This window comes from Erithacus rubecula (genome assembly GCF_903797595.1).
Source record: "Erithacus rubecula genome assembly, chromosome: 11".
Taxonomy (NCBI): domain Eukaryota; kingdom Metazoa; phylum Chordata; class Aves; order Passeriformes; family Muscicapidae; genus Erithacus; species Erithacus rubecula.
Window position 1 is genome coordinate 20,384,770 of NC_136663.1, and position 25,147 is coordinate 20,409,916.

Consider the following 25,147-nt stretch of genomic DNA (forward strand, 5'->3'; position numbering starts at 1 on the left):
CAAACTTCCTTTTTAAAGGAAAACAGGATTTTTTTTTACATTCCGAATTCCCTCACACTTGTTTACCTTCCTTTGTCTCCATGATTTTTTTACATTGTGAATTCCCTGGCACTGTTTTTCCTCTATTCCTGTCCATGATTTTTTGCATTGTGAATTGTGACAGTGCTTTGCCTTTGTTGTCCCCAGGCTCTTGTGAAGCACGTGCAGTCCAAAGGATACCCCAACGAGCGCTTTGAGCTGCTCACCAACTTCCCCCGGAGGAAACTCTCACACCTGGACTATGAGATCACGTTACAGGAGGCAGGCCTGTGTCCTCAAGAGACTGTCTTTGTGCAGGAAAGGAATTAGCACCGTGGCCTGAGCTCTCCCAGCCTTCCTCCCTCTCCTCTTTGCCTGGGACAAGAGTGGTTAAATATGCAGTTAAGGGTCATGGGATTGCAGTGCTGGATCAGGCAGCTGGCTGGCCCTTCCTTCCCCTCCTCCTCCTCCTCTCCCTCCCTCCCTTCTCCCACTCTAGTGACCAAATGAGAGTGCTCAGTTTTATTTTCTTCCTCAGCTGCAGAGAGCATTGGGAAGAACATCTTTCCTCTGCTTTCCTGGAATAAAGTAAAACAGTGATCTGTGTATCCAGCATGCTGGAGCTTGCAGTGGCCATAATACACAAACCCTTCTCGCTGCTATTCTTAAATCTGTTCTGTTTAATTTATTTTTGAGAGGAGTGTGTGATAAGGCATGGAGGCATCTCTCTGTAAGGAGAGAGCATAACCTTCAGGACAGTCTTTCCTTTGATTGGATTCCCTGCACAAAAGGTCTCCATTAACCTTCCAGCCTTCTCTTACCCAACACCCTGGTTTGGAAAGGAGTTGGGTTGAGCCATGGTAAAATTCTCTACCCTACTTAATTCAAAGGTTTCTAGATTGCCTGCATGTTTACCTCCTGCTTTAAATTGCCAGTGGACATAGTAAAAAAAATCCAGCCAGTCCCCAGAAATCCATCTGTGCTCCATATGGGATTGACTGCTTGGCCCAGAGGGAAAGCTGTCAGTTCAATGCTGGAGCAGAGCCAGCTCCTTCATGGGAGTGGGTGGGTTATCCATGTTCTCTTCCCAGCATCCTCAAAGTGTCTCCTTACTTGCTCTCAGGACTTTGCAAATGACAAGGGTACTGTAAAGGTTTTGGATTCTCTGAACACACCTGCCACAGAGACCTGACAGTCAGCTGGCTTTTGTCCTTGGCACAGTGGTTGGTTTTTCTAGGAGTGAATGTTTTCACTGACAGCACTGAGCATCAATTGATGCTTCATAAAACACCTGGTGGATTGAATTTTTGTTCTGTGTTCATCTACTGTCACCTCTAAATTTGGAGGGCTGCATGGAAAGCTGGTCCTTGGTCAGGCTTTCCTTTCAGCTCTGGAGGCTTCACCACAAGTCAGTGCCCTGGTTTTCCTCCAGTGTCTTCTCTAGACATGGTCACTTGGTGTTTCAGCAGCTGTTCCAGTGGGACAGGAGTTAACTGGCACAGCCCTCAGCACAGTGTAGATTGGTGTATTTACACTAAAAACTCAGTTTAATGTGGTCTTCAGTCACTGAGGAGAAAGGCACATGGGACCTGGCATAACTGCTGACTTTTTCTGCCACTCTCAGATGATTTAGTAGGCAGAAATTTACATATTCCAATTTTTCAAGACATTTTGCTTTTGATTTCATGCTAGCATCTGTACTTTGGAACCTTTAAATGCAAGAAATCAGAGAAAATGTCTGACATTCCCCATGAAAACTTCAGCTCACAGCTGTCTCCTGCTCCTAATTGAGGTTTGACATGTAATCATGCAATTGTATAAATTGATTTCCCTTCCTGCTGCAGGATGGAGTGTCAGGAAAGCAGAGTCTCATCTCAGTTTCCTGATCAGTGGTTGATGTGACACCAGATGTCATCTGTGGTTTGTAAAGTCCCCCAGGTGTGGAGGCTGCTCCCAGCATGGGGAGGTGAAGGGGGATCTTGTGTTTGGCACCTCCAGACTGAAGGACCCTTTAATTCCTGCATATCCAGATCCCTAACTCGTGTTTCCACATGGACCTGAAACTTCCTGGAGCAGCTCCAGCTGTCTGGTTGGAATAACAGATCCCAGGTGTGGTTTATTGGCACCTTCCCTGCTGGGCCTGCTCCTGTTTGTGGGGCTGGGCTGCACCTGGAGATGGCACCAGCAAAGAACATAGGGAAGTTGAATATTTACACTGAAAATGGCATTTTCTCATGGTTTCTAGGAGTTAGTTCTGTTCCAGGAAACTGTGATTCTGGGTTGGGTTTTTTTCTTTTTGTGTCACACTGTGGTTTGTTTTTTTTTTCCTATCATTTTTCTTTTGCTTTGCTTTGAGAGCAAGAAACAGAGAAAAAAAAATTAAGGAATATGTATCCCTGCATGTGGCTCTTTGTTCATTCCTCTCTCTCTCTGCTTCCCAACCCAAACAAACCACACATCAGCTGTGCTGTGGGGGCTGAAAGCTGATGAGAAACTGCACCAGCCAGGATACAACCTCTGCAGCTCTTCATCCCCTTGGAAAAATGTGTTTTGCTGGCCTGAGGAATGTGGTTGAGAACACAAATCAAGTCCTGCCTGGGACAGCTCATGGCAGTGAAGGTGATGGGTTAGGCAATATTTAAAGACATTTAAACAGTCACTTCTGGATGGGAAATCTGAAGCTCAAATTGCCTTGGCTGGAAAAAATGTGTTAAATTTGATTGGGAAATAGGATGCTGAACTGTGAAAGACAAAGGAAACCAATCCTTCAAAAGCTGTGGTTTGTGGCTTCCTGGGGGTGTCACTTGCTCAGGGTCTGCATGTGGTGCTGAGGGAGCAGCAGGGCATGTGGGCAGTGCAGGATTTTGAGTGCAGAGCTGCTCAGGGCTGTTGTGTTTGAAGCTGGAGCTCTTGCTGCTGGTGATGTTCCCTTTTTGCCTGTGCTCTTCATCTAACACAGTTTGGTTTTGGGATGGGATGGGATGTGCAGTAGTCCCAGTGACAGCCAGGATCCTGGAACAGAAGGTGAAACAAGCTCTGGCTCTCCCTGCCAGGTGCAGCTGACACATCCATGTCCCACTTCAGAGGCCTACAGAAGGATTTTGGATCTTTCTGATGCTACATGCTCTTAAGTCATGATTGACCAGCCTCAACCTCACAGCATTCCCCACTGACCCAAAAAGGGCAGGTAGAGCCTGGGCCACACATTTCTGGCCACACCTGTGCTATTTTCTTTAGGCTTTGAACTAAGGTCTGTGATTTTTATGATTTCTGACAATTCATGGACTGCAGTGTGTTGCTTTTCCTGGTAGATCAGGTCAGATAATACCACTGATGTTAGAGGAATGTCCAGGATTTGCAGGTAGCCTTGTAAAATGCAGTTGTCTGCAAAAGGCACCCAGATGTACCATTATTCCTAAGTACATCTAAACAGGAATTTTCCATCAGCTCTTCCCAGAGCTCCCTGACCTTCTCTCACTGTTAGGGGGAAGTGACACCTCTCCTTTGTCCAGCTTGTGTTCCACAAGGTCCATGTCCTTCAGAGCTGATGTGTACACTCACCTTGCCCTGCTGCTGTGCTTTGTACCTTGGCAGAAGCTGTTTGGGGCAGGTTTTAGTAACTCAACCTTTCTGCTGAAGGCTCTCAAATTCCTGTTCCTGTCAGAGCACTGAGCTGCTTCACTGGGACTCAAGGAACAAGGGCTAAATTAAAACCAGTTTTCTTTTTAGGGCAGGGCTGTTTGCCAGGTAGCAAACACTGCAGAGATGCTTGAAACATGGTGGGGTTTCTGGTAAACCACATAAAAATGAAATATGAACATAGGGACCTGTGTAGGAATGTCCATGTGAATGGGAATATCTGTGTCATTTCGGGGCCTCATCACTTCATTTTTATTCCCTTTTAGTTTGTATTAAATGTCACTGCTTTGTTCTGGTTTAATCCCTGTTTAGTGAAGTTGATGAACAGTTGGTCTGGTGTTCCAGGAGGAGGAGGGGTGGCAGAGATGTGCTCCAGGTGGGTGAAGTGCAAAGCCACTGTCCTTAAGGACTGGCTGTGCCTTGTCTGGCTGTTCCCATGGGCTCAAATCCAGCCTCTGCTCTCCCTCACCCTTCCTATTTATTTATTTTCACAAGTGATTTTCTGTAAATGGAACAGCTGCTGTTTCAAAGACAAAACAAGCTGATGTTGTACCCCCAGGCCTGTGAGGATTTGGAGCTGGTGAGGTTCCTGGGTGCCCTTTCTGTGATGACTTTGATTCCTGCCTCCTCTTGTCCATGGGATGTTTGGGGTCTGTGCACTCCCAACCAACAGAGCCATAAGTATTTACACACAGGGATTCAGGCACCTCCCAGCAGTGCCTCACCCTGCCTTGGGTTATCCAGTGTTCCATGGGCACCTCCTGAGTGAGGACAGAAATTGGGGATTTGGTCCTGTCTGATCCCTGGGAGTGTCTGCAGTGCAGAGAAAAGTCACTTTGTAGCTGCTTGTGAAATGGTGCCCAGACTGAAGGGGTGGGACTGAAACTATAGACCAGGTTTATATGAAGAACATCTGGGTAAAACTCAACTCAGAGACACCAGACTCTAGGACAGATGACTTTTTAAAAATGAGGCTGTTCCCTGGAACTGGGAACATCCAGTTTCTAAGGGACAGCTTTTCACAATGGTCACTTTCTTCAAAAATGGCAACTTCACGTGGGAGGAGGGAGAGGATTAATTTGGAAGTTTTCAGCTCACTGTGCTGTGTGGGAGGGACCAAACTCAAGGAAACCTCTGATCTATATACACAACTGCTGCATTTTTTATAAATATATGTAAATGTCCTATTGTAATATTTGATCCTGGAAATAAAACAAACTGTTTTCAGTAGCTTTCTCCAGCTCTTGTTTTTTTGGGATTGGGGTTAATTTGTTGGAGTTCCAATGGAAGTCTGTCCATGGGGAATTCCTGAGTTTTTCCTTAAGGATACTGGGGTGGAAGGATAAGGAACTGTTGATGACAGCACTGCCAGGAAAGCTTCAGGCTCTTGTAGAAAATACAAAATCTTGAACTGAGAGAAACTTACAGGACCTTGACAGGAACAATACCTGTATGAAAACCAATGAAAACAGGCAGGGCTAGGATTTTCCATCCTTCCCAATGAAAGACAGAGGAATTGTGAATTTCTATTCTGAGCTGTCAGTGTGCTCCTCTGACTTCTGCAGTTGTGTTTGGGCTCCTTGGGATATTCCTGAGGAGAAGGGGCCCTTCTGGACCAGGATTTGGCAGGTACAGTGGAGAAACAGAAATTAAAAAATCAATTTTGGGTCATCCTCATGTTCCTGACTGTAGGTGGGTCTCCACTAAAACAGTGTCTTGAAGCTTGAAAACCCTGAACTCTTCATGCAGCCTAGGAAAATAATTCCAGTTCCAACTGAGTCAGGAATCCTTTTACATCAGTCTGCAGGTCAAGGAACTACAGAGATACCTGAAACTCAAAATACCTCTTGGGTTTAATTTACTTCTTTTTCCTTTCTGTAAACTTCCAAATTTTCACGGGGTTGGTTTCTCTGAACTCTAAATTCAGGTGGCATTTTTAAGCCCTAAAGCAAATATTGTCCAACAATATTTGGTGTTTTCTCAGTCAGGAACCAGCAGGATGATCTTGCCAAGCTGGAATTGTATTGAGACCACGTTTGGCTGCAGCAGGACTGGGTGACTTGGCAGCAAGCTCTTTGCCCATAATTGCTGTGCTGACACTTTCACAGATGAACTCTGGTGTGAGAAAGGCAAGCACACAGCTCCTCATGTGCAGGGCTAAAATTAGCCTCCTATTATGATTATTCTTATAAGGAAAAGATCAGCAACCCAGGAAAGAGAGTGTCACCCAGCTGCTTCACACTTCCTGGCGTGGGGTTTTCTGTGGGAGATGATGGAGCAGGTCATGTGTGTGGTGGGAACCTCAGATTGCTGTGACGTGGGAAAGGCACAGGGTGAGGTTGCAAAACATTTTCTTCCAGCTGAGTGAAAATCGGGTTTTCCTCTTTTCAAGTGAAAAAAAGAGAGGAAGGAGAACTTGGACTCTGCTTATCCTGCATCTGTCTTCATTTCAGAGACTGATTTGTCTCAATCTCAGGGTATTTCATCCTTTAATAACGCAGGTGCTTGAGCATGGTGCTAATGATGCCAAGGTGTCAGGTTCAACCTGCAAGGGCCACTGGCTCCTGCTGGGTCCCTTCCACCCCGGACTGTTCTGTGACTCAAATGGGAATTCCTCTCCTGCTGCCAGCTCTGATTTTCCTTTCAGAGGGACTGTCAGATAATCTGCTCCTCAGTTTATTTTAGAGGAATGGAATTGCCTGCTGTAACTCAACCTCACCCATTCATCTTTTCCCATGTGGCTCTTGAGGGCTCTCAGAGCTCTCCTTTGAGAAGGCTGAGCAAAGAACTCTTCATTGCCAGCCCATGAGCCATTCTTCTCTTTGCTTGTGCCACCTGCAGCTCCTCTGCCAACAAAACTGCCCCATTTTTGCTGCTCCAGTTTCCCTGACTCCTATTCTTGGACACAAAGGTCATTCATGTTCTCCTGTTCTCAGATGCTGATATCTGATGACTTGTAATAATTAATATACCCAGAAATTACCTTCCTCTCTCAATTAAATTACCAAGGCATGAGATACACACTCAACACCTGAGGAAAAGCCAAGACACCAGCCAGGAAGCAAAGGGTGGGAGGTAGGAGCCAGCTGGCACACGGGAATGTTTATTCTGAAGTTTTTATTGAAGTATTAGAGAGGAAATTATCCTCACATATTCACCCCAGGTTGTCCCAGGAGCAGCAGTGCTCACTGCTCAGGCACTGGTTGAGGCATTTAGTGCAGATGTGGTAGGAGCCTTAAAATCTGAGGCTGTGCCTGTTTTGGTGAACTCTGCTGTGAATTCTGAAATGGGGAAGAGCAAGGCAGAAGCACAGCCCCAGTGCTGGCTCATCCTGCAACTCATCCTGCCCTGGGATGGGCACGCAGAGGGGATGATCTGGTGGGTGGCCCTGGGGGAAGGAGGGGAGGGGAGCACAGGCTGAGGTGGCATAAATAGTCACCCATGGGTGCTGCCTCCAGGACAGGGCTCATCCCAGGGGACACTGCTGCTGCTCAGGCACCACTCCAGGTAGGCTGGGAGGTGGGGAGGGGTTCCTGGGCTTTGCTGGAATCTGATTCTGGCCAGGGAGGTGGCTGGCAGAAGGGAGTCCTGCTGATGGACACAGGAGCACCTGCACTTTGGCTCTGCCTCCCCTGCACAGGGTCTGGCTGAGGAGCTGCTTGCTCAGGAGATGTTTGGAGGGCACAGCACACCATGGGAGCTTCCTGGGGGAAAGAGAGCTCCTGCCCTCCCCAGGGAGAGGGCAGCAGTGGAGGGGAGACCTTGGAGAGGTTGAGGGGTGATGTGCAGAAAAGCTGGAGCTCAGAGGAGCAGGAGCTGTTCCAGGGGGAGGTGGGACTCAGCAAAGGGTACTCGTGGCTGTGGGAGGACCACACTGGAGGATGGGTAATAATGCTTTCTTAATTAAATATAATTGGTTTCAGCATACTCAGACCTATGGTAGGACTAGTGCATGAAGGGATGGAATTGCTGTTGGATTTGATTGGAGACTGATGTGCTTTCACAAGCCCTTGTGGAGGATTTTGCCTCTTTCCTGACAAAGGTTTTTCCCTCCTGCCTGTTGTAAAAGCCAAACTGAGCTGTGGTGGGTGGTTGGCTCCCTGCAGCCATTTTCATAGAACTGCTTTTGGTCGGAAGGGATCATAAAGGCAAAGGAGTGTTAGAAATCCCACTGGAAACTGCCCTCGAGTAGGGGCAGTGACAGCCAAAAGCACAACCCAGCAACTCTCTTCCACCCACAGCTGAGATGGGCTGGGGAAGCCTTGGGGTGCTGAGGGGCCAGGTGCAGCCCTTCCTCTCCTGTCACCCCCATGGCCAGGTGCAGCCCTTCCTCTCCCTCCCCATGGCCAGGTGCAGCCCTTCCTCTCCTCTCCCTCCCCATGGCCAGGTGCAGCTCTTCCTCTCCTGTCCCTCCCCATGGCCAGGTGCAGCCCTTCCTCTCCTTCTCTCCCCATGGCCAGCTGCAGCCCTTCCTCTCCCTCCCCATGGCCAGGTGCAGCCCTTCCTCTCCTGTCCCTCCCCATGGCCAGGTGCAGCCCTTCCTCTCCTGCTCTCCCCATGGCCAGGTGCAGCCCTTCCTCTCCTGCTCTCCCCCCAGGACAGCCATGTGTGTGGGGAAGTGCAGCCGGATCGTGGGGCCGTGCCTGCTGGTGCTGGGCACTCTCTCCATGGCAGCCAGCATCCTCCTGCTCTTCCCTGCTGGCAAATCCAAGTACCTGCTGGAGGGGCACATCAGCAGCCAGGCCAAGGCTGTGCCCGGCGTCTGGGGCGGCGGCGTTGCTGTGAGTACTGGGGGATCCCTGTCCTTCCTGCAGGGCTGGGGCAGGCACTGAGGGATGCAGCTGGCTCCCCTGTGTCCCCCAGCTCTGCTTCTGTCCCTGCAGGTGCTGCTGGCAGCGACCCACATCACAGCACTGGGGTGGCAGTGCAATGGCTGCGGCACCCGCCACAACGTAAGCAGGGCTGGGACCCCGGATAAACACTGGGGGGATGTGGCCCTGTCCCTCCTGCATGGCCCTGTAGGATCCCCTCTCCCTGCTCTCCAATGGCCCTCCCACGGGCCATGGCAGGGTGTAGTGACTGTATCAATAAGGACACAACTGGCACCAACACCACTCTTTCATTAGAAACTTCTCATGCCTTCTCTCAGTGGACTCCTTTCCTCACAGGCAGCTCCACACAGCTCTAACTCCTTTCCTCATTAGCTGCTTCACACAACTCTGACTCTTTTTTTCTCTCCTCTCCGTGAGTTTCCTTCTTCCTTCTGCATGACTGCCTGACCCTGTCTGACCCTCACAGCATCTTCTAACCTTATCCCTTGCAGGACTGCATGACTCTTCCTCCTCACAGCACAGCCAGCAGACTCTGGGTCTCCAACTGCATCTACAACTTGCTGCCTGGCTCACTCTTTTATAACCCCCACCCTCACTGGGCAGGCAAGGCTGTCTGCACTCCTCAGCAATCAGTGCATTTGTAATCCATTGAGGAGAATTGCCTTCTGCACTCTCCTTACAAACCCACGGCAGGGAAGGTAGGGCAAGGCTCCAGTGAGTGCTGGGTGGGCTCTGCAGGCCACTGCCTCTCTGCACTCCCTGCTGGGAGTTTCCCCCTCCCAAACTCTGCTGCCAGCCTGCAGCTGTGATTCGGGTCCCCCTGACCCCGGGTGCTCCCTGCAGGCGTTCATCTCCGTGGTGCTGTCCAAGCTGGCTCTGCTGGGTGCTGCTGCCTGCTTTGTGCTCTCTGGGGTGGGACTGGCCAACGGCCCCCTCTGCTTCTACAACACCACCGAGCTCGGCCTCAGGCACAGAGCCCTCTGGGGATACCCCTTCCTGGATGCCCCTGACCAGGAGCCTCATGCCAGGTGAGGGGCTGGGTCATCACTGCCTCATCAATTTGTTGCTAATTATGTGGATTAATTAAGGTGGTGGGGTGGTGGTGGATGCAAGATCCTGATAGCTCAAGGAATGCTCACCTTCCATGGGTTTCTATATAGTGCTTTCCATCCTCATCACCCTGCTCATCCTCTGGATGAAGGATGGGATGTTTGGGGGATACTGCAGCACATAAAGGAGCTCCAAGAGAGCTGAAGAGAAAATGTGGGAAAGGGCATGGAGTGACAGGACAAAGAGGAATGGCTTCCCACGGGCAGAGAGTGCATTTATGGTGGATATGGGAAGAAATTCTTCATTTATGGTGGATATGGGAAGAAATTCTTCTCTGGGAGGGAGGTGATGAGATTGTGGACCTGCTGCAGCTTCTCTCCTTCCTGTCACACAGGGCTGACAGCTACCTGTACAATCAGAGGACCTGGAGCATCTGCCTGGAGCCCGAGGGCATCGTGAGCTGGCACGTGGTGCTGTTCTCCCTGCTGCTGCTGCTCAGCCTGGCTGAGATGCTGCTGGCCCTGCTCCAGATCCTCAATGGCTGCCTTGGCTGCCTCTGTGGCTTCTGTGAGGGCACGTAGGGCCCGTGGTGGTGCCAGGAGGCTGCTGCTCGGAGGAGGTGTCACCCCAGGTGTCACTTGGCTGCTGGCACATGCCACAGAGGGGGCACAGCAGGAGCTGTGACACCAGCCTGGTGCAAGAGCCCTGTGAGAGATGGACAGAGCCCTGGGGGGATGGACACCCCAGGGGTTGAAGCAGCTCGTGGGGCTGATGTGCCAAGGGCTGATGTGCCAAGGGCTGCTCCTGTGCAGATGCCCTGGCTCAGGCCATGTCCCTTCCCTTGGGCTTGGTGGTGATTTGGGGTTGGAAACTGGCCCAGTAAGGATGGAGGTGAGCACCTGGCTTCCAGCACCCCAGCAGCTGCCTCAGCCACTCCTTGTGCTACTGAAATGAGGCACAGAACCAATGTTGTACCTTAGCACAGTCTGAAGCATTAGAAAGCAGGCATTCTTTATCACAGAGCTGGACACACACAGGGTACCTCCTCTAATTGAATGTGTGCTGTGAAACTGCACAACAGGGTGTTTGTTCCATCACAATCACATTGATTACAAGGGGCTACCTAAAGAATACAGAAATATCACTTTTCCTAGAACCAATTTACATTCACACTCCTTCCTGGAAGTCCTTTCTGGTCCTGTTGTCTATGGGGATGTCTGTTGGCTGTACTCACTGAGTGCCCCAGTACTGGGACCTTGCCTGGAACCTTTCTCAGGGCACGAGCTGCTGTTTCTTGTTACACAACTTTGCCACAAAATGTTCCTCATTAGCTCCAGTGGTTCCAGCTGTGTTTAGCATCCTGTGTGCCTACTTTTATACCCTTTTATCTCACTTGCTAGTTAGTCTTTATGTTCTATTTTGCAGCTTCAAGGGAATTGAAAATTTCTGATCTCCATGTTTTCTGTCACTTGTCAGCTTCCACCCACCCCAGTGGAAAATGAGACGTGGTGATGTCACAGGCTGAGAGCTGGACACTTTTGCTAATCAGTTCATCTTTAGGGCAGTTGAGCTGGTGTTTGTCACCTGCACAGGGCAGGACAGGTGAAGGACACCCAGGGAGCTGAGCTGGGGCACTCAGATGGAATCATGCTGGGGAGGCAGAGCTGGAATTGAGATGCAGCCCCCAGAGTTCACCCACACAACAGTGTCAGGATGCTGCTCATCCCCAGGAGCAGGAGCCCACTCCTGTGCTCAACCTCAGCCTGCCTGTGCTGGGAGTTCTGACAAGGGTCACAGGAGAGCAGTGATGGCTATGGCACATTAAAAAAACAAATTCCAGACCTAACAAAACATTAAGTGGGTCATTGGGGTGGTTGAACTCCAGTTGGCACCTGAGCACCACTCAGCCACTCACCCCCATCCCGTGGGAGGGGGAGAGAATCGGAGGGGTGAAAGTGAGACACATCCTGGGTTGACATAAAAACACTTTAATAATTGAAATAATAATAATAAATTGTAATGAAAAGAAAAATAACGAAGAGAGAGAACTAAAAGCCCAAACAGACCAGTTATGCAACATGAACACTTCTTTATCATCAGCCCAAATATAAAACCCAGCCCCATCCCAGCTATGATGAAGGAGTGAACTGTACCCCAGCCTAAACCCCACCAGTGACTTCAGAGACACCATTGAGAAAAAGCCTTTTCATGAAAAAGAAATGACTTGACATTTGACATATTTGTATAGCATAACAATTTATACCAAGGGGAGGAAAGCCCTCAGAGCAGGGTGTACCAGGTGAGGCACAGCTGGAGCACCAGATCCCCCTGAGCCAGCACAGGGAACCCCTGGCTGCCTCCCCCCTGCACTGCTGCTGCTGCCCCCAGTATCTGTTTGCAGAGGTGGCTGTTGCCTGGAGAGGAGCCTGAACCAAACCAGAATTTCAAAACAGCAATAAAAAGGAGAGAAACCCCATTGTGGGGACAGTGACACACCTGTGGCCATGCTGGATGGGTCGATGCTCTGGGATGCAGCACTGGGTGTGTGAGGAGCTGACCTGGGTGGGCTCAGGACACGAGGCAGCTCCTCCTCCTCCTCCTGGCGCGGTGCGGGGGAGCGGTGGCTGTCAGGGGGATGTTCTGCAGCACGTCGTGCAGCGTGAACATGCTGAAGGAGATCTGCTCGTAGGGGGAGCGGGTGCCGTTCTCGTAGAGGCAGGCGAAGGCGATGGCCGTGCCCCCGGCCACCGGCGCCTCCCTGAGGGGCAGCTCCAGGTACGCCAGGTCCGAGTAAGCGCTCGGGCCCTCGTAGATGACCCAGGGCTCTGTCCAGCTCTCTGCGTCCCTGGGGAAGGTGCTCAGGTGAACCCCCATGTTGACCCGCGACATGGAGCTGGTGGGGTGCGAGTAGAGGATCCATGTTGGTGCTTGGAAGAAAGGAGTGGGGCTGGGGGCTGCTGCAGAGTGCCCCTGGACCAAGGCGACACTGCGGGCATCACTGTGACGCCCTGGGGTAGCAGAGTCCTCACTGGGTTTATCTGGCTCGTGGTGGTTGGCAGTGGGCAGCCCTGCACCTCCTGCCTGTCGGGTGGGCAGGTGCCTGAGCCCCCGGAGCGCCCCGGGGGGCAGCGGGCGAGCCGAGCCCCGCAGGGGTGTCCCGGTGTCCCGGGAGGCGCTGGGGACATACACCAGCGGGGCGGGGAAGCCGATGACGCTGCCGTGACAGCCGTGGGGGGGCTCCACCAGCCGCTGCACCAGCTGCCCCCCGTGGAACACGGCCCCGTCATCCGTGCTGAGCGCCTGGACCCTGAAGCCCAGGGGGCTGCGGGCGTTGCAGTAGAGCACGTTGGACCCGTCCTCCTCATCCACCGAGACCAGCTGGCACTCGCCCGTCTGCAGGTTGGGGATGAACTCCCCGAAGCGCCAGCCGCGGCCGTGGTCGTCGCTGTAGAAGGCGAAGGAGTGCGGGGTGGTCTTGCAGAGCTGCCCGAAGCACTCCTTGCAGTCGATGTGGTAGCTGTAGGCGGGCACCAGCAGCCGGCCCGAGCGCAGCTGGATCCCGTGCCCGGGGCCCAGCGCGAACGTCGCCCAGTCTGGGGAGCGAGGCGGGACGGGGTGAAGAGTGGCCACCATGCTGTCCTGCCATGCCCCATGGGGAGGGTCCCCACGGGAGGGCAACAGAGCCCAGTGCTGCCTAGTTGTCCTCACACATGACCCATTGCTATGGGATCTCTTAATCTTTTCCCCACCCCCAGTAACTGATATAGATACTCCCTTCATCCTTTCTCCCTTCTGCTTGAAATCCTCTTCCACCTCATTGGAAGCTTGTAGGATTCCTATGTCGAAGTCACCCCCAGCGATGCTACTGGTGGCTCCAGGAGGCCAAAACCCAGGACCACCCCCTTGCTGGCTGCTCTCCCCTCTCCTCACCCCCTACAACTGGGTACCTTTGATGGTCGCACCAATGACCTGCTGTGTCAGGTCTGTGGCTGTGCTCCAGCTCAGGCCCTGGTCAGCACTGGTGACACAGCAGAGGCGGGTGACGTTTTGGCCAGTGACAATCTGGTAGGCTTCGGGTGTCCTGCCCAGCACCGTGATGAAGAAGAGGAAGAGGGTGCCTGTGAACTCATCGTAGAGGGGGCAGGGGTTCATGGACCGGTGGTGCTGCAGCGTTGCCGTCTCCAGCACACGCATGTCTTCCCACTGCCCAGGGAGGAGGAGCAGGACAGGACAGAGAGGAGTAAGGACCATCCCACTGTTTTTGCCCAGAGCAGCTGTGGCTGCCCCATCCCTGAAGTGTTCTGGCTGGGATGGACAGGGCTTGGAGACACCTGGGATAGCAGAAGGTGGGAGATGGTCCCTTCCAACCAAAACAAAAGCCTCTCCTCCCCATGTGGCTGTGTCCAGGAGCTTGGCTCTGGCACACCCAAGCAAAGAGGCCAGTGTGCCCCCAGCCCCCAGGCTGCCCCCAGCCCCCAGTCTGTCCCCAGCCCCCAGTGTGCCCCCAGCCCCCAGCGTGCCCCCAGCCCCCAGTGTGCCCCCAGCCCCCAGCGTGCCCCCAGCCTGTCCCCTGCCCCTGTCCCACCTCCACGTAGCTGCCGTAGATGGTGCCGCGGCGCAGCACCAGCAGGTTGGCGTGTGCATCGTCGGCGCTGAGGCGCTCCTCGGCGAACGCCAGCAGCTTGGCCACGCAGGGCAGGTAGAGCAGGGCGGGCACACGGTACGTGACACCGTTGGATTCCTTCTCAAAGAGCACGGTCCGGGCCGGGAAGTGCCGGGAGCCCATGGCAGCTGCAGCAGGAGGATGAGGTGGGCTGATGAAGGTGGGGGATCGGCTGCTGGGTATGGGGTTGTCCTTGGAAGGGTTTGGGACTTAACTTGGGGCTGAGGGGCGGGGCTGGGGTGGAGAGGGGTGAGTGTGTGCTGGCAAGTCAGCACAGCTCAAAGGTGGGTCAGGGCATAGGGTACCAGCGAGGAGGCTGACCTGGGGACCCCAAAATAAAATGAAATAAAATGAATCGGATCTTTAAGATGCTTATCTGGGAAATGAAGGCAAAGAGCAGGGTGAGACCTGCAGCTCCATGCTCTCTTCCAGGAGGCAGTGGGAGGGCAGAGCCCACAGGAGACCTCCGGAGCAGCCCTGGCTCACGGTAACGGGGTCAGGGAGCGTTCTGTGCTCCAGTGCCATGGAGCCAGCTGGCCCTTGCTCCCCCTCTGCGGGGCAAGCTGAGGTGCACAGCACGGACAGTGGGGTCCCCAGCCGGGCTGTCCCGGTGGCAGTGGGTGAGAGCTCTTCCCAAATGCCTTTCCTTCAGGGACAGGTCAGTTATCCCCAGCTAATACGTCCCTACAATTCCCTGGAGATTCTCACCACAGAAGGAGACGGGCACCCACGCCAGGCTCAGTGGAGCAGCCACTCTGACCTGTGGTTTCATCAGGAGCTTCCGCTGATCCCCCAGCCCCCGGAGAAAGGGAAGGCACTCACCGGGTCCTGCTCAGCTGCAGTGTCCCCTCTGTCCCTCGGTCTCACACGGAGTAACTCCGGCTGCCGCCGGCTTTCCGCAGAGCTGTGGCCTCAGCTTGGCCGCCACCCCTGCCCTGGCAGGGTCCCCCCTCCGGTGGGTCACGGGGCTCCCACGGCGGTGCCCGGGCGGAATCGCTGAGTCAGCAGCGGCGCTGGTGCGGTGCCCGTGGCACAAAGGGGCCGTGACGGGCCCGGGGCCCCGCGGCTGCCGAGCCCCCTGCCCGGGGGGCCTCGGGCGGGGAAGCAAGGGGATCCATGGGGACTGCATCTCCTGCCTCAGTTTCCCTCCTCCTGCAGGCTGGGAGAGCCTAGAATTCCCTGTCCAGGGACCCCAGCCCATGATCACCACAGCCCACCCCGCCGTGAGCTCCCCAGCCTGGGCGCTGTGGTCCAGAGCGTCCCAGCCCTCCAGAACCCCCAGCCTTCCGTGAACCCCCAGTCCTCCCACCCTTTCCAGGATCCTCTGCCCTTGCAGGACCCCCAGCATCTCCAGGATCCCCAGCCCCACAGAATCCACAAGCAACCAGCCCTCCCAAACTGCACACAGATCAGCTACTAAGAAACTATTTTTATACCTATATTCCAATATTCCATCTCTGTGATCAGTTTAGACGAAAGGGTTTGACAAAATTCACAGGGAAAATCACGGATCAGAAACTCCAAGAGGAAAACTGATGCGGAGGCTGCAGAACTGCTCGGAAAGCATCTCTGGGATGGCCCAGGGTGTGGCTCCAGCAGCTCCGCCTGCCTGCTGCAAAAGCCTCCCAAGGTTTGGGTTAATTTTAGTGAGGATTTCTGTAACATGGGACTGTGAAAGTGCTGTTAATCTGTGTTGCTTCATCTGGACACCTGGGCTGGTTAACCCCTGCCTCAGCTGCTAAACAGAGCTGAGGAAAATCCTGGCTCTGCTTTTCACCCCTCCTCCCCCTGACAGCATCACCAGCTGGAGCTGCTGCCCCACACTTCACCCAAAGGCATCACTGCCAGCCAAGTGACCCCAGATCCATCCTCCCCATCCTGCCATCCTGCTGTGGTAATGTCAGCAAGGCTTGTGAGGATGGCAGCATCAAGCCCAATGGATTTGGTGTCACTGCTTGTCACCTGTTCCCAACATATGTCAGTGCCAACTCACACTGACAAAACCCCAGTGTTTTAAGGCTGAGCCAGCATCTCCTCCTGCCTGGGCTGGTCAGGGCAGCAGTGGGGACCTGGATGCACCAGTGTGCCCAAAACTGTGCCTCACTCCATCCCCTCCTAATCCGTGCTGGAGAGTTTGGCCAGCACAGCAAGGGAGCCCCAAAATCACATCTGCTGGTAACAGGCTGTGGGAATGCTGAACCCAAAGGAACATACATGCCCAGGGACCCTCGCCTGGGAGTGAGGGGGCAAAACCACAAAACCTCCTCCCAGGGGAGCAGTGACCTCTCCCACATGGGACAGAGGCCCATTCACCTGGTGACATGAGAGGCACAGCTTACATGCCACTGGGCAAAGCAGCCAGCCTGCCTGGCTTTGGCAGGATGCCTGGGACTCCCACAGCAAGGCAGCTCCAGCAGTGTGGGGTGGTCAGTCCTCACTGAGGGACACCCACCATCTCTCCTGCTTCTTTGAGCAGTGTCCCCTTGTCACACTCCCCTCACTTCCCTCCCCCTCCCCTAAACCCTCCAAACACCAGAACTCGCTCCAGTGAACTGTGACCAGACTGATGTAACGATGGATATCAAATAAAATCAAATGAAGGCAAATGATCACGCTCATGATTAATGATTAAGAGGCTGGAATGTCTTAGCCAGCTGCAGCCAGTCTGGCTCCCTCCAGCTAGGAGCAGGCAGGTAAGATCACCCAGAATCTGGTCAATGCAAAGCCTTTGGCTCAAGGTCCCCAAAAAGAAACCAACCACCAACTTGCTGACCCTAAACAAAGCCCCCACTGCCTCCCCTCATGCACAAGAGTCCTGAGGGTCAGTTACAAGTCAGACAAGGGGTGATGCAAAGCAGTGGGAAGCCACAGTGGGTTTCCACATGTCCTAGTTGGACACTGGGAGCTGGACACTCCTCTCCTGGAGGTTGGTCCACAGCAATGGCAATCCCACCTCTTTCCTCTTCTTGTGTGGGTGTTGGACAGCATAAAGGTAGGATGTGTACTGGAGCTCTGGTATCACCATTTTCTGGCAGGTTCTCAGAGTCCTGTTGTCCAAGTCTTGTTTGAGGTTGTAACCCAGGATATCTGCAGCCCCTGACTGGAAAGGCAGGAGAGCTTTATTCCTGATGTCATCCTTCCTCACTGCCTCCTGCTCTGAGAGACAAGTCTCCATGAGCTCCTTCTGTCTGGCCCGCAGGTGATCCACCTCCTTTTCCAGCACCTCCAGCCCTATGGTCTCCTCAATCCTTCTCCAGAAGCTCTGGTTGAAGTGCAGGTACAGCTTCCAGTCCAGTGAGCACCACGCTTTTATCTGCTCCTCACTTTCTGGAGTCAATGTCTGGACAGTGTCCTGGCTTCTGGAATTGAGCTTGAAGTAAATCACATCATCCAGATCCCAGCACAAAGTGTGCTTCAAGAGGATCATGGACTCATCAAAGTAATCTGCTATCAGGATGAGGTGGAAGTTCTGCTCAATCTCCTCCAGGACAGCCTGGGTGTACTGAGTGTCATCCTCTGCATTGTTATTGTAGCCAAAGTCAAACCACATGATATTCCTGGCATAGATGTTTTCCCTGTAATCTGCTGGGTGGTAATACTTTGTGGGTGATGCCAGGAACTCGTTCACATTCTTGGAGCTCCTGAAGGCAGGCACATTGTTCTTGTAGTAGATGTAGGAAGACTCCAGCAGAGGAATGGGGTTCCTCAGGATGGAGAAGTAGAAGGTGTTGGCTGCCATCACTCTTTTTACCTGTTTGTGGGAGGAAGAAGAAGTTAGTCCTGTCCCAACCAAGTTTCTGCTCAGGTGTCATGGCTCTTTCTTACCTCCAAGGGGTTAAACCGCAGGTGGTTGCACATGATGTTGTAATTTTGGCCTATGGTTTTAAAACCCTCCACAAAGTGGGCCACGAAAGTCCTTGGGTATCCCAGGTGGAAGAGCTGGTCAGCAGGGAGGGCGACAGTGAGGTTGTACCTCTCTGCAAACCTGAACATGATGTTGAGCACAGTGCTGCTGGCAGTCTTGTGGGTTTTGAGGAACATGACGTTTGTCTTGGCATGGCACGGCGTGGGAGGGATCAGCAGCTCCTCCTGGCTCTTTGAGATTCTGCAGGAAGCCAACAGATGGGGCAGAGGGACTCTCTGCTGCTGCACCCTATCTCTGAGAGCTGGCAAAGCCAAACCCAGGCACTCCTACTCCAAGGCTGCATCCAAATCAGCCCCAAAACCCCAGTATAGTTGGTTTTCCCCTTAAGTTTTCACCCCTCTCCAGATTCTCACTTACCAAAGACTTCAGCTCAATCCCCCACACAGCTGATTTTGTCCCAAAGATTCAGCTAATTCAATTCCTCCCCCAAACATGGATCTAGAACCTAGCTTTGGCCCACCACTCTTTGAGCTTTAGCCCAAGCCTCATGATAAATAAATCAGTTGTCAGAGGTAACATCCCAGCTGCTCCAGGCACAGGAAACTGCAACCTTGCTTCTGCCTCACTTACCTGTAATTCTTATTCTTCATATGGAAGATTCCTGAGAGGCAGGTAAGTCCCAGGCAGAGGCTGAAAATGATGAGACACCTGACATGCCTGGGAAAAAGTAGAGTTTCAGTGGATTTTTACACAATAGTCCTTCCCTGAACCCCCACATTTTGCACCCTGCCCTCAGGAGCTTTAATCACTGTGAGCACAGTTTTATATCTCAGTTTTGGCAGCCACCATTGGACCCTGAGTTGTGCAGTTCTGGTGTTAAGAGGTAAGACACTGAGAAATTGCACTTTCACTATTTCTCTCCTAATTTTGGCCTTTGGCAAGACACAGTGTGCTTGAGGCAGAGCCTAAGCTCTTCCCACAGCCTCCTGCTCTGCTTGGCTGCCTTTTGTTTTGCTTTTCTTTTGGTTTTCTGGGGCTTTAGAGCTTATTCACTATTCAAACTCCTAGATTATTCACCAGAAAACGAGCTCTTTGTAGGGGTATAAAGACTTCCCTGGTGAGAAACCTGAGCGGCTCCTGTAATCACATCACTCCAGAAGCTGGGGATTGGAAAAAAAACCACTAAACTGAGACTTTTTTGCAGTATAAATATGATTTTTCAAGACAGAAAATCAAATAACCCAACAGCACTGAAATGGATTTATGACTTTCAAATGGGGGGGTGGATAATGATGAGGGAGGAGTCTTTTCCAGCACTAATAAAGCAACACAGTGTATCAAGGTGTCCTGGCACATTGCAGGGGGTTGGATCAGTTTAATGTCTCTTCCATCTCAGAACATCCTATGGTACCATGATCATCATCACTGCACTCCAGCTGGGACAGAGAGAGGATCTTTTGAAGGAATTTTAAAAGGAATTTTTTACCACCAAGTTTGCTCTGACTTCTCTCATCCTAGAAGACTTTTTAGCTCTGTGTGAATCTCATGTTTGCAGACATGCCCAAAATGCAGCAGATCAGGCTTTACACTGTTTTGAGAAGATATAATCCCAATTTACAGCATGGTATGGTCACACCTGTGGCATTTCCTCTCCTGAGGGAGCAAGCAAGCCTTCAAGCCTTCCTCCAAAAGCCCTTCCCACAACCAGGGGAGATCCTCAGCCACAGCTGGTACCAGCCTCTGACAGGAATTTGCAGCACAGCTTCTGCATGCAGAATTTCAAGACAGACCTGCAGGCAAGACTTCATCAGGATTTCCTAATTTTTTGGCCCCAGGCCTGTTAGGGGGGATGGGAGTGGGACAATCCCCTGTCCTTGGAGACGAGATGGGAGAAGAAAGGCAGAGGAGCCAAGGACAGCAAGCAGGCTGCACACAGCCCCCGTGCCAATCTTCTTGGTCTTTCATTTAAGCTGAAGCTGCATGTGATGGTTTTCCCAAGCATGTCACCCTGCCTGCTTAGAGGTCCTTCCTAAGCTGATTTCCTCCTGCTGCACCTTTTCTGTCAGGTTTCATGGGTGCAGTAACACTCCATTTACTAATTTAGGTAGTGTCCCCAAAATGGCAACTCTGAATGATGTTTTATGGAGCAAACACATCACACACACCCAAAATCATCCTGAAGGCAAATCCAGACCACAACATGTTCTAGAAGAACTATCAATCCATTCTGCTGCAATAAAACAAGCTCTGCAGACCTTTGCACGCTCTGCAGACCTCTCCACCTTATCAGCTCAAAGCATCCCATGATATTTTAATAGCTGTTTACTTAAATAAAGGATTACACAATGCAATTCTGCCTCCAAATATTCTGACACATTCAGCACACTGAGCTCATCTCCAGCCTAACTGAATGCTCCCAGTGGACCCATTTTGTCTGGATGTGCCTCAAACCAAACAACAGGTAGATTTTGTTCCTGCAGACACAGGGAGGAATGAAAGTTTGAATTATCCAGGCCCAAACTATGGTTACTTCCTGGAATGGTCAGTTTTAAGGAGCAAGAATGACTGATCTCTGCAGGACATGGTCCATGCAGGTGCCAGTCCCCACACAGAAATGGCAGGGGTGACAAACAATGCATTATCATGGCATTGTGCTTGTTCCTGTGCCTGGGATGGATGATGGATGGATGGATGGATGGATGGATGGATGGATGGATGGATGGATGGATGGATGGATGGATGGATATTTGCCTTCCAGGCCAGGGAACAAGCAGGGAGTGGTGACATGGAGGGAACTCTCCTGCACCTCAGCCCAGAGACAGCGAGTGAGGAAGGTGCCCAGAGAAAGAGACAAGAGCAGGGGTCGAGGAGATCCCCAGGGAGGAGTGTGGGAAAATGGGGATGAGAGGAGTGTTGCAGGTAGACAAGGTGCAGGCCAGTGCACTCATGGAGTCCTGTGCCTGACCCCTTGTCCCCATGCCCCCCTGGGCCCAGCCACCCACAGATGCACTCACAGGGCTGCCACTGTCTGCCACTGTGACATCCCCGCACACACTGTGGAAATAAGGTGGCTGAATAAATAAATCTCTCACAAAACAAACTGATGGCACCTTTCCCTCCTCTTACAAAGCCCCTCCATCACATCTTGTGCTTGGAAACAAATGAGCTCTTGAAATGTTTCAGGGTTTTTTACTGACACAAAGCGTGCAGGATTGTCACCTAGAGCAAACATACAGTTTTGAACACAGTGTGACTGCTCTCCCAGAACACAGAACAGGGCCAGTGTAATATTTGCTACCAGACCTTGCTTCCAGTACTCATTCCAGAATAAGACATGACAACTGTTTGGAAGTCTGCTGAGAACGATTACATTTCAGGCTCTCTATGCTCCAAATGCGTGTCATGGAAATTATGAGAATATCAAGAAGCATTTGGAAAATGCTCTCACACACTTGGTGTGGTATTTGGGACTGTCCTTTGCAGGACCAGCAGTTGCACTCAATGATCCCTGTGGACCCCTTCCAGCTCAGAATATTCTGATTTTATGCCTGCAAACCTGCACTGGGGTTTCACCCCCATTTGGCCCCCACCACCCTCCCACATCTCTGTGGGAGCCTTAAGCTGTGTTCCCTTAGTGTCACACACCCCACCTTGTCATAACACTGCAAGTTTCTGACCTGCACAGCATCATGGAATTGTTTAGGCTGCAAAAGACCGCTAAGATCTGGTGAAGCAAAGTTCAAAAGAGAACACCCCAACCTGAATGTTGCACTAAAGTTACCTGAACGAGCCTGGAAGACCTTTGAGAAGCACTTGGGAGCTGATTGCTAAGACACAAAATTCTAAGAAGCCAAAAAACCCACGGAGCACTTGGCAGGTCTGGTGCCAGAGGTTCCACTTGCCCTTCCAGCCTGTGCTGTGCTATCTCCCCTCTGGGGAAGAAAACATGGAAAACTACCTCTCTTAGAGGTGCAGCTATAGATGCATTAAGGCTTGGGACCCCCTTCTTGTTACTCGGGCTTAAACCGAAAATAACAGACATCTGCATCAAACTAACAAGGTTCGTTTCAATTAAAAGACCTGGAACACAGACAAGAAATAATAACGGCAAAACGAATCCCTTCCCTGGGGTAAATTGTAACTAACTCTATAGGTTATTAACAACTTCCAGGGATTACTTGAACCAGACCTTCCTGCAAAGCAAGTTTTAGTTCGGCACCCCTCTGCCCTTACCTTGGAGTGCACCCAGGGCTTTTCATGCTGCTGCGAACTGGGAAATATCTCCTTTGCAAATCGACTCCAGTGCCTGTTTGTCTCCTCTGGCTCTTAGTGACCACGTCTCTATTTCTAGCATCCCTTCGCTGCTATAAATGGCTGGGATAGGTGAGGACAAAGGGAGTGGCTAGGTGTTCCCTGGAGTGGGTGGGAGTTAATTAATAAGCCATGAAAAGCGCTGGTACGGCAGGACATCAGCACAGGTATGTGTTGCTGCCTCGGGACACAGCGTTGGCAGCAGCTTTGCCGGGAAGGAAAGGTTTAAGCGGGATTCCTTAGAGGGCATCGATCCGTTTCTCTCCTGGCTGCAGGAGGGAGGCGCCGGGGGCTCGCAGTGGGATCCGGGCAGGGAGTTAGTGCAGGGAACGGGATCTTTGTCACGCTGCACTTCACATCGCCAGGCGCCGTGCTCAGTGCCTGCTGTGCCTTTTATCCACTGCTTGCTCGGTGGGTAAGAACGGGAATTCCCTGCCTGACATAAAAGCAAATTAGGGACAACAGCAAAACAAGAGTGGTATTCACCTGTGGAAAATTCCTCTTAAAACATTCAGACTTCAAGCTTTTTGGCAAAAAATGCAATTATTGTAGGTGGAGGTTAAGAGCTTAACAGACTTGGCTGTGTCCAGGTCTTGGGAGGGAGAAATCTAGCCCCTAAAGGGGCATTATTTTATGTTTTATCTCTGGTGTTATTAACAATTGTTACAATTTATATTATGTAGGAATTTTAGATTTCGCTGAGGCTGCTGTATGCCAGCACTTCACAAAGTGGGTTTGATGGTTGCAGTTGCCCTGGGAGAGCAGAATCTGTCCTGCAGGTCTGGAGTGGGTGATACCGGGGTGCCGCCAATGTTCTCCTCATTTGGGCAACACAAAGTGCACCCTCATCTCCCAGCCTGGATTAGGGGGAATTGTGTTGTTACTTTGGTCTTTTATAGCCATGCCATGTTCCATGCACCTCCTGGTGGTCCCTTTTCCCTCCCCACACAAAGTGCCACCTTTGCAACCCTTGTATGCTGTTGGCCCAACGCCCCCCATGAACAGCCAAATCCTCAGCACTCCAGGATCCTTCACCTACCTTGCTACATTTCCAGAGCACCCAAATACACAGCATTTCTTTTTAAATCACAGCTTCCCCAGAGCAGCCCCAACTCCAGTGCTTACCAAGATGCAGAGATTAGCAAGGTGTAGGGTTGCTTTGCTTGAGTCTCTTGGTAGAACCTGAGTCAATGTGCTCTTTTATGGAGAATTTCTAGGGTTACTCTTGGCATAGCACCAGCTGCTGCTGGCAGGGGGGGCACATTTCAGCGACCTCTTTCTCCTGTTACATTACACACGTCAGCTGTGCCATTTCTCACTCAGGAGCTGGTAGAGCCCACGGATCACAAAAGCCCATTTTTTACACTTTTACAATTGATTCATTGCTCTCTCCTGGGGTGTTGTACACGAATTGTCAGCTTTGGTTACGCCAAAAAAAAAAAATCGATGGTGCCAGGCATGAATACTTGTCTTGTGTGGAGGTGGGTTGCTCAGAGACTGGGACAGGGAAGGGCAGCCAGGTGACACAGGATTAGTGAGCTGGGGTGGGATTCATCACCCCATCCTGCCTCTGCTTCCTGTTGGGGGTCAGGCCTTGGGGGAGGTTGGTCCCTTGCAGCGGGATGGGGAGAATCAGAAGGTGGAATGCAAAAACTCGTGGGTTGTGATAAGGGCAGTGTAACACATAAAGCAAACCTGCACATGCAAGCAAATTGAAAGGAATTCATTGCCTGCTTCCTGCCACAGGCAGGTGTTCAGCCATCCCAGGCAAGCTGGGCTCTATCACCCGTAACAGGGACTTGGGAACACCCCCGTTGCTCCTTCCTCCCCAGCTTTTATAGCTGGGAGACCTCTGTGGTCAGCCAGGGTCAGCTGTGCCCCCTCCCAGCCCCATACTGGTGAGGCAGAGTGAGGAGCAGACAAGACCTTGATGTTGTGCAAGCACCACTCAGCAACAGCTACAACATTCCTGTGCTTCCATCGCTGATCCAAACACAGATCCAGACCAGCCACTGTGAAGAAAATTAACTCTGTCCCAGCCATAAACCTGCACAGAGAGAGGCAAAACCAGTAGAGAGAGCCAAGTCCTTACTGTGCCAGAAGACCATTGGTTCTAAGTGTGGAGCATCCACAGCATTCTAGTATTTAAATCTGCCTCAGGAAAATTAGAAATTCCTGTCACAATGATTCTTTCTAAAATTACACATACATGTACCCTCCCTGTCTCTCTCTCCTATAAACAACAGTGCACCACTACGTGAAAGCATCACTGAGAACACAGAAGTGAAGTCCAGGAAAGATATTATAAAATAACCCTACACTAACTCCTCCCTTGAATTCCCTCAGGGAATTGCTCTATTGTTGAGTGAAACAGTAAAACTTACATGGAGCTTTAGGATCTTCACATGTAAGGAAGATGGTTTAATGGAGCTGTGCCAGAACTTCCCCAGCCACAGCACAGGGCTGTGTGCGTCCCTCCCAAGCACCCTCTCTCTACACAGCTGAAAAAGAGAATAATGGAAAGTTCTGCTTCCCAAAAAGAGCCTTTCATGTGGAAAGTCTGTATTTTACACAGTGATGGTCAGTAGTTTAGGGGAAAAAAAAGAAAGAATGGTGTAGGAAAAGGGCAGAAAATATAAACAGCCTGATCCGGAAAGAACTAGCTGCATCAGCCTATCCTGGCAGAAAGCAAATCCTGCATATTTCTTTCCCAACGACATCATGGACTTGCCATACTTTTTCATCACCCCACACCCAAGCAGCACAAGC

General features: G+C 51.7%; 4 protein-coding genes across 6 annotated transcripts in view; 2 read left to right on the forward strand and 2 right to left on the reverse strand.

The window, feature by feature from the left end:
* Positions 1–4,887, forward strand: part of UBXN7 (UBX domain protein 7) — a 28,322-nt gene extending 23,435 nt beyond the window's left edge. The window contains exon 11 of the mRNA XM_079314802.1: positions 187–4,887. Coding sequence (XP_079170928.1) covers positions 187–348 — 162 coding nt within the window. The 3' untranslated portion in view covers positions 349–4,887. The remainder of the gene's footprint in view (positions 1–186) is intronic.
* A 2,182-nt stretch (positions 4,888–7,069) lies between these two features.
* Positions 7,070–10,126, forward strand: TM4SF19 (transmembrane 4 L six family member 19). The gene is made up of 5 exons (XM_079315397.1): positions 7,070–7,164; positions 8,255–8,438; positions 8,541–8,609; positions 9,333–9,517; positions 9,934–10,126. Exons 2-5 carry the CDS (start codon positions 8,262–8,264, stop codon positions 10,118–10,120), a joined length of 618 nt encoding a protein of 205 aa, XP_079171523.1. The 5' UTR covers positions 7,070–7,164; positions 8,255–8,261; the 3' UTR covers positions 10,121–10,126.
* Positions 10,127–11,804: 1,678 nt separating this feature from the next.
* NEU4 (neuraminidase 4) lies at positions 11,805–15,302 on the reverse strand. Its single transcript, XM_079315378.1, has 4 exons — positions 15,025–15,302; positions 14,125–14,330; positions 13,487–13,742; positions 11,805–13,132 (listed from the first exon to the last, which is right to left on the reverse strand). Exons 2-4 carry the CDS (start codon positions 14,323–14,325, stop codon positions 12,108–12,110), a joined length of 1,482 nt encoding a protein of 493 aa, XP_079171504.1. The 5' UTR covers positions 14,326–14,330; positions 15,025–15,302; the 3' UTR covers positions 11,805–12,107.
* Positions 15,303–15,616: 314 nt separating this feature from the next.
* GAL3ST2 (galactose-3-O-sulfotransferase 2) lies at positions 15,617–24,716 on the reverse strand. 3 transcript variants are annotated; one of them, XM_079315381.1, is made up of 4 exons: positions 23,504–24,716; positions 18,698–18,784; positions 18,028–18,307; positions 15,617–17,953 (listed from the first exon to the last, which is right to left on the reverse strand). In XM_079315381.1, exons 2-4 carry the CDS (start codon positions 18,715–18,717, stop codon positions 17,090–17,092), a joined length of 1,164 nt encoding a protein of 387 aa, XP_079171507.1. In that variant the 5' UTR covers positions 18,718–18,784; positions 23,504–24,716; the 3' UTR covers positions 15,617–17,089. The 3 variants fall into 3 exon arrangements, with proteins under 3 accessions (XP_079171507.1, XP_079171506.1, XP_079171505.1); XM_079315380.1 differs by having other exon boundaries at positions 23,418–24,716; XM_079315379.1 differs by lacking the exon at positions 23,504–24,716 and adding an exon at positions 22,301–22,628.
* Between the last annotated feature and the right edge of the window lie 431 nt (positions 24,717–25,147).

Coding starts and splice junctions, on each gene's coding strand:
- TM4SF19 (XM_079315397.1), top strand. CDS start 8,262: ATGTGTGTGGGGAAGTGCAGCCGGATCGTGGGGCCGTGCCTGCTGGTG. Junction 8,610..9,332: donor GCTGCGGCACCCGCCACAAC/GTAAGCAGGGCT, acceptor TGCTCCCTGCAG/GCGTTCATCTCCGTGGTGCT. Junction 9,518..9,933: donor GACCAGGAGCCTCATGCCAG/GTGAGGGGCTGG, acceptor CCTGTCACACAG/GGCTGACAGCTACCTGTACA.
- NEU4 (XM_079315378.1), bottom strand. CDS start 14,325: ATGGGCTCCCGGCACTTCCCGGCCCGGACCGTGCTCTTTGAGAAGGAA. Junction 13,743..14,124: donor TCTACGGCAGCTACGTGGAG/GTGGGACAGGGG, acceptor CTCCCTGGGCAG/TGGGAAGACATGCGTGTGCT. Junction 13,133..13,486: donor CATTGGTGCGACCATCAAAG/GTACCCAGTTGT, acceptor CTCGCTCCCCAG/ACTGGGCGACGTTCGCGCTG.
- GAL3ST2 (XM_079315379.1), bottom strand. CDS start 22,326: ATGAAAAGCCCTGGGTGCACTCCAAG. Junction 18,308..18,697: donor ATGAAGAATAAGAATTACAG/GTAAGTGAGGCA, acceptor GGCTTCCTGCAG/AATCTCAAAGAGCCAGGAGG. Junction 17,954..18,027: donor TGCGGTTTAACCCCTTGGAG/GTAAGAAAGAGC, acceptor TCCCACAAACAG/GTAAAAAGAGTGATGGCAGC.